Source organism: Merops nubicus, unplaced genomic scaffold (genome assembly GCF_000691845.1).
Source record: "Merops nubicus isolate BGI_N331 unplaced genomic scaffold, ASM69184v1 scaffold1800, whole genome shotgun sequence".
Lineage (NCBI taxonomy): Eukaryota > Metazoa > Chordata > Aves > Coraciiformes > Meropidae > Merops > Merops nubicus.
Window position 1 is genome coordinate 13,359 of NW_008584766.1, and position 12,800 is coordinate 26,158.

General features: G+C 39.4%; 1 protein-coding gene across 1 annotated transcript; it reads right to left on the minus strand.

Moving 5' to 3' along the window:
• Positions 1-320: 320 nt before the first annotated feature.
• LOC103777696 (lipase member M-like) lies at positions 321-5,928 on the minus strand. Its single transcript, XM_008945259.1, is given in 6 exon segments — positions 321-556; positions 1,719-1,800; positions 3,621-3,692; positions 4,757-4,903; positions 5,435-5,544; positions 5,901-5,928. Coding segments are annotated over 6 exon segments (675 nt in total).
• Positions 5,929-12,800: the final 6,872 nt, after the last annotated feature.

Here is a 12,800-nt window from a genome sequence, read left to right on the forward strand (position 1 = left end):
TAACATGACGAATGGAAAAAGTTTTGGGATCACTGATTGTATCTGGAGAAAGTCAGTGCTCTCATTACTGTTAGGGTCTAAAGAAGAGAGCAGGCTGCAAGAAAATACTGTCTTCTGCTAGCAAAGAATGGTTATTGCAGAATCTAGGCTGTATCAATTAAAAAGTGTTTATGAATCCACATTGTTGCCAGAAAATACAAAGTGCAACATCAGCACACAACACTGCAGTGACAAACAGTGTGAAAATGGCATCAGATTTCATTTGTATCCAGTGAAAGCAGGTGTTGTTGAAAGAGTAAGGTTTGGCTCCTGATTGTGGGTTAAGGATACTTCTGCATCCTATCAATAATCTCATTGTACCTTTGCAAAGGTGCATCCAATCCCCAGATGAAATCCAGGTGCGCACATTTGGGAATTCTCCTGTGATAGATGAGCCTCTTAATTTGAGACAGTAAAATGGTTGCATCCTTGGGATCTTCAAGCAAGTCTTGTTCCCCAGTCTGTGCTGCAGTTGGTACAGTCATCTATAGTACATTGTAGAGAGGAGGAGGAGTAGCTTGGAAAACATGAGGCAGTACAGGAATGAATGCCCAGGAAAGCATAGCAGGCTGTAAACACACTTTTGGGGCTTTTTTTCTGTCACTGTTCAAAGTAGAGTAGCCTGAACTAAACAAGTTTAGCCTGTGCTTGCTGGAATGGCCCGGATGATAGTACAGCCAAAGGAAAAATGGTTCTTGAGCTGACAAAGAGTTACTCTTGGGTCTGTGCTCTCTCAGCCAGGGCAGGAATCTGGAACAAGAAAGAAAATGTCAGAATGCCTCTGGGTAAACCTCCATCTCGGTCCTCTTGGAGTACTGGTCAGCTGCAGAAGACATACATGATCTAGTTAGAAAGCACAACATGTAATAATAATGAAAAGGAGCACAAAGTGGCTTCTGTAGGAGGAGGAAAGAAGTAGCTTAGGGCTCACATGTTTGGAAAATAGAAGACAGAGCAGGGATGGGAAACGCTTGTAAAATCACAAATGGCATGAAGAATGAGCACAGGAAGTAATTATCCCATTAATTCTCATAACACAAAACCTAGAAGGCATCCAGTGACTTTCCAGGGGTGAGCATATACAAGAAAAAAACAAAGGAAGTTGTATTTCATGGAAGTCATCATTAAAACATGTAATTTGTAATGATAGGATGTTATGGAGACCTAAAGGCTAGGCGTGTCAAGGATGGGCTTAGAGTCTTGAATGGAGGAGAGGTTCCTTAAGGACTGCTTAAAGAAAAAGTCCTACTGTATCCAGCTACCAGAATCTAGGAGTAGCTATTAACTCTCCAATTGTCCTCTTCTGAGCACTGTTTCCCTGAGCTCTCATACATTGGCAACTGTTTCAGCCACACTAGTAGGCGAGATGCTGCTTTGGTCTTAACCATGAAATATTTTTTTCTTTTTCAATTCTCATTTTCTATCGTTCCTGCTCTTACTTCCTTTCATTCTTATTGATCATTTAATTGAAAAGTTTTGGTCTTGCTCTCTCTCTCTCTCTCTCCTCTTCCTTTTAAAATTTATTATAGCCATTAGTGCTTGCAAGCTTTCTCTATTGATTTCCAAACTGGAAAGCAGTAATACTTCCATCTATTTGTATTCTGAAAGTGTCTCCTACTACATCTTTACTCTCTTCCTGTGTGTTTCTGGGTTGTTTAAGGATGATAATATTATTTCACCAAAATATAACTGTTGGTATTTTTCCATGTTCTTCTTTGAACTGCCCCAGACATAAGCTTGGAAATTTCCTGAATGGGCCTCCTAGAAGGATGAACAAGAAGAGGAAATGGCCTCAAGCTGCTCCAGGGGAGGTTCAGAATGGACATTAGGAAGAACTTTTTCACTGGAAGGATTGTAAGGTATTGGAACATGATGCTGAGGCAGGTGATTGAGTTGCCATCTTTGGATGTGTTTAAAAGCTGTGGAGATGTGGTACTCGGGCATATAGCTTAGAGAAGGATTTAGCAGAGTATGGGAGAGTAGGTTTAACGGTTAAACTTGATTTCAGAGGTCTTTTCCAAACAAAGTGATTCTATGGTAAGGGTAATTACAAAGCCATCACTTGAGAAGTTTGTAGGTTCTTTCCCTGCTGAGCCTCTGGCTTCAGTCTAAAGCCTCAGCAGAAGTTCTTATAAGAGCTACAAAAGAGCCAACAGTAATTTAATGAAAAGTGTCAATCAGTGAAAAGGTGTCAAATGTTTTTGTCGGAACCAAAAAAAAAAGTACAGCTTCTCCAGAAAGACCCAGGGATGTTCTCATAGGCAATTTGTTCTAGTTTGTAAAATTGCTATTAAGAACTACCTCTAGCAAGTTCCCCTCGCTGCTGCTGCCATATCCTCTTCTGGAAGGTGGTCACACAGCTGTGGGAGTAGCTTTTACGTTTTCTCTTCCCACTCTGATCTGAATGCAGAAGTCATCATTTTTAGTTCTTCCCTTGTGCTCCTTGACTTTGCCTACAGCATGGGTTGCTAGTACTTCAAAAGACACCACCAGTGGGATCTTATATTGAAGGTAAGGTGTTTGTTAACTCCTTTAGTAGTAATAAAGCCATGACAATGAAGATTTAGGAATATTACTCCCTCATGTTTGTACTCGCCAGTCTGTGGCTAGATGTTGAACTAAACCTGAGACAATTTGCAGAGCTCGCCCACTGTTTCTTTGTAACTTTTCCTTTACAGGTCTAGGCCATAGTTACAAAAGCAACTAAATAAAATCTAGTATTTTATGTAAATTCACAGCCAAAAGTATTGTTTAATTTTGAGTAAATGCCAGTGCAGAAATCACTTGAAAATATCCATGTCTTTGCTGTGTTGAACAGTGCAATAACGCTTGCAAACTCACTGTGCTTGCAGGCGCTTCCTGCTCCGCTCCAGAGCCCCCAGTGCTGCCAGGAAACCTGCCTTGCATGTAGCAGCTACTCTGACTGAGCCCAGACTTTATGAAAAAGTCATAATTCACATTTTTTCACTTACTGAAAGTGTGAGCACAAAGAGAAAAGCAGCTTCTATCAGCATGGCTGCTGAGGATGTACTTTTGCAGTACTTTGTAAGGGATATAACCAGTGTACTAAAAAAAGTTCTATTGCTGTCCAGATACTGAGCGCTTTGAAAGCAAGAGATGAAAATAGAAGGGCTTTTACTAGTAAAACCTGGTATTTTACAAAGCAGCCTATGTCTTGCTCATTTCTTGACTCTGCATTGCAAATATAGCCAATTTCTTCAAGTGAGCTCTGTACAGAACTGTGGACATCATTTGTAAAAGGTACTGGATACACAAGAAGAAGAGACATAGAAACAGTGTACCTCTGCATACACAGCTACCAGCATACATGTTTTCACACAAATATAGTGTTTCTTTGTTGGCTGCAAATGTACCTGTATCACATACAGTGTTTCTATCCTACTGGCAAAAGAAGGATCCATGACAAACTGTTTTGAATTGAAATTTCAATTGTAAAACACAAGTTGCATGTGTTTCCAAGAAGTCAGCAATGGCTTCACAGCAGATTATCTGCTATAGCCACTCTATACCACTCAGCCAGACGTGTGTACCTATTTTGTCTGCCAGGATTTTGCTAGTACCTGACTCCAGTGGACGATGTTCTGCACAGTAGTTCCAGTGGAAGTCTGAGCAGTATACACATTGATTTGATTCTGGAAGAAAATATTCAGTGAGTATTCTTCTTCTGCCTTGTATTCAGAGGTACATCAAAACATCCTCCTCAGCAGTGTCATGTATCAATAGAACCAACAAAAATTGGAGTGGCATAATCAGAGGCTCGCCGAGAGTTACTCCAGATATGGAGATGTGTCAGGTTCTGAGTAGCACTGAAAGAAGAACCCTCAACCAGAACATTTTCCAGGATGACTAAGGATCCAAGAGAATCTACAGGTGAAGGTAGTGGAAAAAAAGGTTAGTAATTTAAACTCCAAACTAGGTGGTGTGTTTTTTTTCAGGAGTCTGTAACAGGTCCTACGTGAGAGAAGATTGCTGCTGAACAGAACAGCAAAAGGAAGTGCAGCTGCCGGAGGAATGAGCCACTGTTTGAAACGCTCTGCTCCTGCAAGGGTTTCCCAACAGGTTGCTGTATGATCCTTCAGCAGAGAACATGCTCTGAGGCATTTTTTTTAAAGTGCTTGAAGAAAATTTTCATGCCCAGGGGGTTGGTCCTACAACTGTACATAGCATGAGGTGCTCGAGTATGTCTTAACCCCCAGTGTCTGTCAGCTCTCAGGTACCCACTAGGTATCCTGCACCTCTGAGTACACCCCTGATGGTCCAAGGCTTGAAGGGGAACAAGAGGGAGTACTCATGTTCCTTTCCCTGTTGCAAAGATCTTCTGGAAACATGAAGCATGTAAGGGTGTTATTTCTTCTTCCATGGTGTGCCAGCATACTGAAGATCTCCAACAAGACCAGTGCTTACAGTATAACTCAGGAGACAGTGCCCTAGGTGAGATCTGACAGAAAGCAGACTGCAGTTTTGGGGAGCTTTTAGCAGCTGTTGACTCTGAGGATGTGCCAAGTGCTGTTCTGAGGAGTGAGGCAGAGGTCCCCTGCCAATGATGGGGCAACCAGGTGTTGCTGCCCAGTAGTGGGGACTCTTCCCTGCAATGTGACTTTAACTAATAGAAATTCAGAATTCATATCACAGCATAGAAAGAAAGTTTTTGGAGCAAAAGCTGCAATTATCATTAGAGATGGTAAGTTATACATACCATGTGAATATTTTTCAGGTTACAGCTACCCAGATTGAAGAAGACACTTGTACAAACCCTGGCAAAAGCTTGGTGGCTGCAGGCAGAGACTGTTAGCCTTCTTGGACATGCAATCTGGGGAAGGAATTCTCTTTTGCCAAGCAAACCCTGTGAAATACAAGGTTTACATTCATTTAAGAATGTACACTTGTACATTGTACTGTTGTGTTTGTGTCCTGTTCCTCTTCTTCAGCACCTTCAGTGGTTCTTACTTGCTTTTTCTTCATTTGCCAGAAGATATTTCCACAAACAAGAAAGAAATTAAGTGTTTTCCTATTGCTTCATCCTGCTCAGGCATTGCTCAGTTTATGTTACATCACTTTTAACGAAGAGATATTAAATGTTAACTCCAGTTCATATTTTAGCTGTAAGCTTGTACATCAGTTGTGGCTTTGTCTAGAGGAATCTTGGAAATGTTTGGGGATCTGCATCTCTGTGCCTCTCTGGGTGACCTGCCCCAGCATTGTATCACTGCCCTAGATAAGAGGTTTTTCTTAATGTCCAGTCTGAACCTTCAAAGGGTTCAGTCATTGGGTAAACCTACCCACATGCAAATAAGTAGGCTTCATAAAGCCCTATACTTTCTGTTTATCCATTTTAAGAGCTGAACAAACAAGTATATGATTAAACAGTTGAAACCAAGATATCACATAGCCTCAGCAATTTTTTGGGAAGGTAGAGGAGTTTTGTTGCTGGGCTTCTAGCATGCTTAATAGAGCCAGCTCTAGGATTGAAAAATATGTTGAAAGCTAGGAAAACAAGAAAGAGGAATTCAGAAAATTATCATGTGTACTTTAGACTGTTTTTAATATTTATAAATGCTATTGTGCAATTTCAAACCTACAACCAACCTTGTTATTTTCTCAGAGACTATGGTTCAGCCTAGATTTGTGTGAAATCCCCCCTCTCCATGTGTTGCCAGTTTGTAGTTTTATTTCCCCCTTCAGAGGGTAATTTCTTTCTACATCTTGCCTTCACAGCTTTCTTCCAAACCCATTTCAGCATAAATGCACACTTCTGATATGCTTGCATACATTTCAATTTTTTTCCTCTGATCAGTCCAACTTTTTTTTTTTTTGTGTGTGTGTGTGTATCCTGTCCAAACTGGCCAGCTTCTCTTTCTGCACTGTCATCTTCCTATTTTGTTTATTTTGGTCAACTGATCATCTCCTGCTAGGCACACCCACACATCTTGAAAACAACTTGCATGGCCCACAGTAATTTCCAGTATAATTCCAAGCTGACAGACTTAACAGGAGCAGTGCATTTGTCTTATTATGCTTTAATGCCTTTATATTAAACTAAAAATGTCTACATGTTGAAAGCAGCTTTTCCTATGTTTTTCAAACCTGCAAAGAATTAATAAAAATTGCAGGTCCTTCAGTATCTCAAATCACATTTTACTCCTGTTTTCCTGAAACGTTATTCTGCTGTGTGTAAATTACTGATGGTAGTACTTTGTGAATAGTGGATATAGTACAACTTTTCCTGTCCTCTTTTTTTCTACAATGAAATATACTGCTGCTGGAAGATCAGACTTTGCCATCTCATCAAAACTGTTGGCAGGAGATTGAAAGAGAAGCATACATAAATTTAAAATCCATTTAACTTCAGATTTTTATTGTTATCAGCAAAGAAAAAAACATGAACCATTTAATGAATCATGCAGATATTCTAGATCCTATGTTTTTCTGGCACTGTATATGGAAGATATTACTCAAGGTTTTCTGGGTTATTTTCTCACTTGATGTCAACAGAAGGACTGTATTTTCTGGAAGTATCGGGTTGACTTGTAATGGTCTACCACAGAAAAGAAAAGGTGGTGATAGAGTAACAGACCTTCATTCATGGAATCATAGACTTTATACAATTTGATGTTAAAGAAAATGTCTATTTTTAAATGTTCATCAAAATCAGTGCAAAAACTATTTGTATGTTCTCCTATGGTTTTATTATTGTAATATTCAGACTAATAATTCTAAATAGCCTCCAAAACTGTCTTCAGAACAGAGGATTGGCTTGGCCATGACCTGTTCAGGTTCCTGTGAGTTGCTTTTCTGCTAAATCTCTAGTTTGAAGAATCTGTTCTATCAGTAACTAGGGGAAAGGTGTATCCACCAATATTAAAATTCACATGAGTGTTTAGGGATGCCTCAGCAAAAGTGAATGTAAAGAATGCTTTTTAAAAGGTAGCTTATGTAAATCTCTAATTTAGCCAGCTTAAATAAAAATATAAGGGTGGGCAATGGAAATGCCCTTCAATGGATCAATCTACCTGAAAGCCCAGAATTCATCTTGATCAATGAAATAATTTTGATGTTTTCTGGATCAGCAATTCCCTTCTAAATGCTATTCCCATCCATGCTGTTTCCCATCCAAATATCAAAGCCAGCATCAGCTAGAATGAAGCCCAACCTGATGCTGGGCAGGTTTGTGACCCAGTTACTAGCATCTCCCTATAATACATGTTAGAGAAATACAGAAGGTTGTAGAGCTGAAAACAAATCAGAAAGCAAAACAGCAATTTATAAAATTTCTTGATTTTCTGGTGGTTCAGGGACCTTACTGTCTCAGATCTAATAGTGGGATTTGTTACTGCAGCAACTTCAAGGAAGATAACTAATCATAAAACCAAAACATGCCTTTATGTAAGAAGAGAACTTCTAAGCTTCTGTAAGGATTAATGGGAAGATGTGTGACACCAGGGAAAACTAGCTTGGCACTCTCTGGTCATTGTTTGTATAGCTCTGCTACATTAGCTTGAGGTTCTCAACACTGATATTTAGAATGAAGGTGTGGGATTGTTTTCAGAGGTTTCCTTTACCCAGAATATGAATCAGTCAGTGATATTAACTAGGTGTAAGCAAAAGCAAAGCAAAATTAGAAGCTAGAACAGCTTTCTCAAAACAGTCTGACTGGACAGATTAGAGACTTTATCTTATTTATTTTTTTTTTAATTTTAACCTTTACTCATCAACTTTTATTATGTTGTTTTATTATATATGCTTTGTATTATAGTGGATTTTTGTTATAAATAGTTTTGCTTGATATAAGTCATGTTGATCTTGCAGGGCAAGATCAGTTGATCTATTCAGGGCAGACAGAATTGCTACTAAAATTTCACTTGTGTGTACAAGTTTTGATGGACATTTAACAAATATAAGGTATTTCCAGGATATGCCCTATCTAGGCTGATTTTGTCTCCTGCTAAAGAACTCTACCTTGGTTTTCCTGATTCTGTGTACCATCAGGAATTCTGCTAATGATAATGATTTAACCATCTTCTGTTGTCCCTTCATGTTCCTCACTGCGGTATCCTTTGTAAACAATGAGCCCGTTTCATATGTTATATTCGTGAGATATTCACAGTGAAGACATGTTAGAGAGCAGATACAACTGGGGAATTAGTCTACGTATATTAAACAACTGAATAAAGCAATAACACTAAAACTACAACAGATTTCCTTCATTCTCTGTGTTAAATCCAGGATTTGACTCTTCAGTTAAAATCTGTTATAAAAACCTGTGTCATACTACTGCTATATAATCACAGACCCTTGCATTCTGGTTGTAGAAGGATTACTATAACCTCATAGCGGGAGCATGATTCTTAGGGCTGAGCTGAGGAGCAGCCTGGATCCATGTTCCTGATTTGCTGCAATGCAAAGTGAAACCAGTTTCTTTCAACTACCTTCAGAGAAATCCAAACAGCTTCACAACCATGCTTTTGTGAGTGGCATGTATGCAATGAGTGCCACGGAAAAAATTACTACATTATGGAAAAAACAGGATCAGCTACTTGCATAGTCACAAGAGAAATCATTAGCACAGCCAGCCTTAAGTCTGGAAAAAAATATTACTTTTGAAATGTAATATTCAACCTGCAACAGATACTGTTCATCTGCACAGAACACAGTAGCTTATAAACTGAGATGAACATTTACCAAGGCTTTCAAGAGCCTTTGATTTCTTTATTTATATTACAGATTGCACAATTTCTCCTCAAAATAGTGGCTCTGATTAAGATGATGATTATTTAATATATCCTCAGAAATTATTTTCTTTAATATATACAGGCCATAAAATCTTAGAAGAAGACCTGCTTCTACAAGATTTTCTAGCAGGACATGGAAGAGAAATATAAAGGTCTCAGTTCAGGTTCTGGCAGTGAATTAGAAGAGGAAAAGATTTTCAAAGAGATGGTACAGAATATGGAACATTTCCTGATATTGACTCTAAACATGGAGTGTGATTTTTTTTTGTTTGTTTGTTTTTGTTTTGTTTTGGTTGTTTTTTTTTTTTTTAATCTTCACAACTTCCCTGTAAGAAGATCAGGTTTTCTCCTTTTCAAAGTCTCAGTGTCTTTCAAAGCTCAACATAAATTCCATGAGTGAACTATTTAAATATTTAAATATGTACTTGTCTTTGAGCACCTCATGCTATTCTAACTCATCAAGATGTGTTATTAACTTGCTGTGAACAAAGCTGGCTTCATTCTTTAGTGTAAAGCAATGCTTCATTGACAAAAACAACTCAGTAAAACAATATTGAGTAAAAGGACAATGTATAATTTTCATGAAACTATAAATAGCAAATGAGTGGATAAAGTCGTCATTGCAGGCTACTGGCAGCATGTGTTTGAAGCAAGTGATTGAGATGGGGAAAGAAGGTGAATGAGGGTGAATGTTAAGCTGATATTTTTAAACACAGACATGCACATTGTTGTAAGCTGACCGTTTTCAGGGAAGTTACTCACACTATAAACAGGTGTAGAATTTGGTGGAAATGCTTAAAGGTTGAAATGTTGTCAGAGGTGTGGCTGCAGCTTCGTAAGTGTGGTCATACACAAATGAACTTTAAACTGGTCAGTCTGGGCACACTTATATAAGTAAGTGCCTTTGTATAAATTGTTGACTACATGCTTGGTTTATGAAAATTCCTCTTCTTCCAGTGCTCTTTCTGGATAAAAAACCCCAATAATGCACAATACATAATTCTTAACACTTTGGTGTTTTCTGCAGACTCTTTGCTCTCCCCATTCTGTCTGGCTTCAGGAGTTAGAACTGGCTCTGAAAATGACTGGAGGATGGAAGGTATTTACAAGCAGCTGAATATAGCAAGTTTTTCATGGATGAAATATGTTCTTTTGGCTTCTTCACCCAGCTGGTGTACATAGTTATCAGAAACTTTTTGCTATTTTGAGTATGTTAAGGAGGGCCTTTAAAGGGAGGTATGCTTTACTGAGACACAACTTGTTTTTGTGCAAGTTGTCATCCAGAAGTCTCCAAGGGAACACAGAGCAGCAAAACCAGAAGGAACCCCTCCGTGCCCTCGCATGGCTTTAAAAAAATGTCATGCTGTTAACAGTGAAGCAATTGTTTCTTGAGAGTGAGCAGAACCACTGAGAACTAAGACCATGGCCTAACAGCGTGTTCTCCTCGTCATCCTGGGACAATACCTGGTTTCTGACAGCGTAGGTGTGACACTCAGCCACCCCAGCCCATGCTATTGCCTTGGCTGGAGTCCTGCTGGCTTCCAGCACAGGCATGTCTGGGGAGGTGAAACCAGAGCCACCCTGTCCGGCAGTGGCCCCTACACCTCCTGCCAGTGAAGGGAACCACAGATTGTTAGGGGTTGGGAGGGACCTCCAGAGATCATCGAGTCCAACCTATAGTCCACACACAAAGCGGCACAAGTGCAAAACCATAGAGCACTAGTGAGAATAGGTGCTGCTGGAGTGAGAGATGCTCCTCAGCTCTATCAGGCCTGCAAAAATATTCTGGTGCTTGTCATTAGAGTAAGTGGCATGGCTTTGCCTGAGGATTTCCATCAAGTAGGCTGGCTGAATGGCACAGTATTCTTAAGTGATGAGTGAGGTAGCTCTGAGTTGGCACCTACGTAATTATGAATCTTTTGTGTGACAAAGGTAGAGTAAGAAGCATCAAAAGGAAGGGCTCAGGAGGGACAGAAAGGGCTGCATGCCTGTCTCTTCTGCTCACACTGCTGTAAATTTGTCTGAGAATGTTCCAGGCAGTGCTGCCCTACTGCCTAAGCCCCAGCCACCCATAGAAGGGGTAGCTTGCAAATGAAAAGCTCAGGACCAGCCCCTCTGTTGACTTATCCCAAGGAAACATAACTTCTGAAAGCAGAAATAATTTCCACAGTACTTTTTTTGGCTGATGTTGAAGCTTGTGAAATGTGTGCAAGCCAGGGTTTCTTCACCTCTGAGGGTAGATGAAGATAAAGTCTCTGTTGCAACTCATGAGCTTTGCATAACTGTTCAAATTGTTTTGCCCCACAATCCACAGGTAATTCTTTTCATCCTTCTGCTAATTTTGTAGTAATGTATACATCAATGTCTCCTCACCCCCATTTCTATCAACAGTAATTAGGAAAAAAAAAAAAAAGGAGTCCACACACCTTCACAGATGTGTTGAAAGCTGAATTAAGTACATTTAGTTTATTTCTCTTGTACTTGTTGCTAAATGAACGTCTCTGGGGTGTGAACTCAAATCCTCTGGCAGAAGAGCTGGAACAAGTATGAGCCCTAAGAGGGAGTTACTCTGTGTGCACCAGTCCGCACCAGTCAGTGTGCCCCAGTCTGTCCCAGTGGATGTGTGCCATTAAGCACACATGGTGAACATGGACTAGTGGATAAGGCTGGGGCTGGGTCAGGCAGTTTGCTCTGGTCAGCTTTGTGTTGGCATCAGCAGGACCTCCCCAGCCATTTTTAAGAATGGGTCAGAAGGTCTGTAACATCTTGGGGCCCAGCCCTCCCCTCAGCTCATTGCCCACCCCAGGCTGCCACCAGCTGGGGCCACCAAGTCTCTTCCCATGAACACCTGTCTCCTTGCCTGCTTTCTCATGAAAAATCATCTTCAAATATGAATTCCATTGCTGATTATCTCAGCCTTCTTGATTTTTTTTAATACATAAAAAAAAAAATTCCTACCAACTTTCACTTGGTCGACAGCTTGAATTATCATAGCTCTGTCGCTCCAAATTGTAAAGCACTTATGTTTTTACTTCTACCTTTATACATAAAAGAATTTCTTCTGAAACAGCAAAGGCATAATGGACCCATAGATCTCATCCTTTTTCTTTAAAAAGTGAAGATGCAGTTAGTAGTACAAACTGCTTGTCTGCTCTGGGCATCAACATTAACTTTCCCACATTAAATGGTTCACCATAAAATAATAAAAAATGAAATGAAAAATAACTTCAAAATCAGGAAGATTATTCTGCAGTTAGGGCTTAGAATAAATATTGTTTTGATCTTTTATAAGCAAAATGGACCACAACAAAAGTCTTTTAACCTTAGCTATAGAAATTCACTTTAAATAGCAAAGCTGCTTATTATAGTCTGAGTTTTCAATAAAATCTTTTCCTTATAAAGACAAAATTTGTCTGCTGACCTCAAAGTGCTACTTTTCAAAACCAAATGAAGTGTCTACACATTCTGTTTTACTTATGTCAACAATATTTCATTCTCTTGCTATGTGAAGGAAGTTTACTTCTAAAATGTTAGTGCCAACACATTTTCACAACACTGCACAGAAATAAGACAAATAAAATTTACAGACCACTTTCAAGCGCTGCTCCATTTGATATTTCACTAGGCGTTTGAAGTTTCCATGAAACACGGAAATATTATTTCATTAAGTCAAGTAATACTAGACAAGGGCATAATTTTTATCATCACAAAGGAAATCTATGTTGTCCAGTTGGCACCTCCAGCTATGAGGATTTTGTGCACAGACTGTTCCTAATACTTGTCTGAACAGTGTCTAAGGAATATTTCTGTTCAAGCCGCATTCTTGTTAATTTGATGAATATTCAGATAAGCCAATTTAAAACATGGCTGGAATCCTTACATTTGTGCTCTAAGGAATGTCAGATTTTAGTAATATAAACCATAAGTACAGACATGTCCTTCTTACAAGTTGCATTGACAGAGACATAAGAGAATGGACTACTGGAGATGAAGAAGTCACTGATGAGTTTT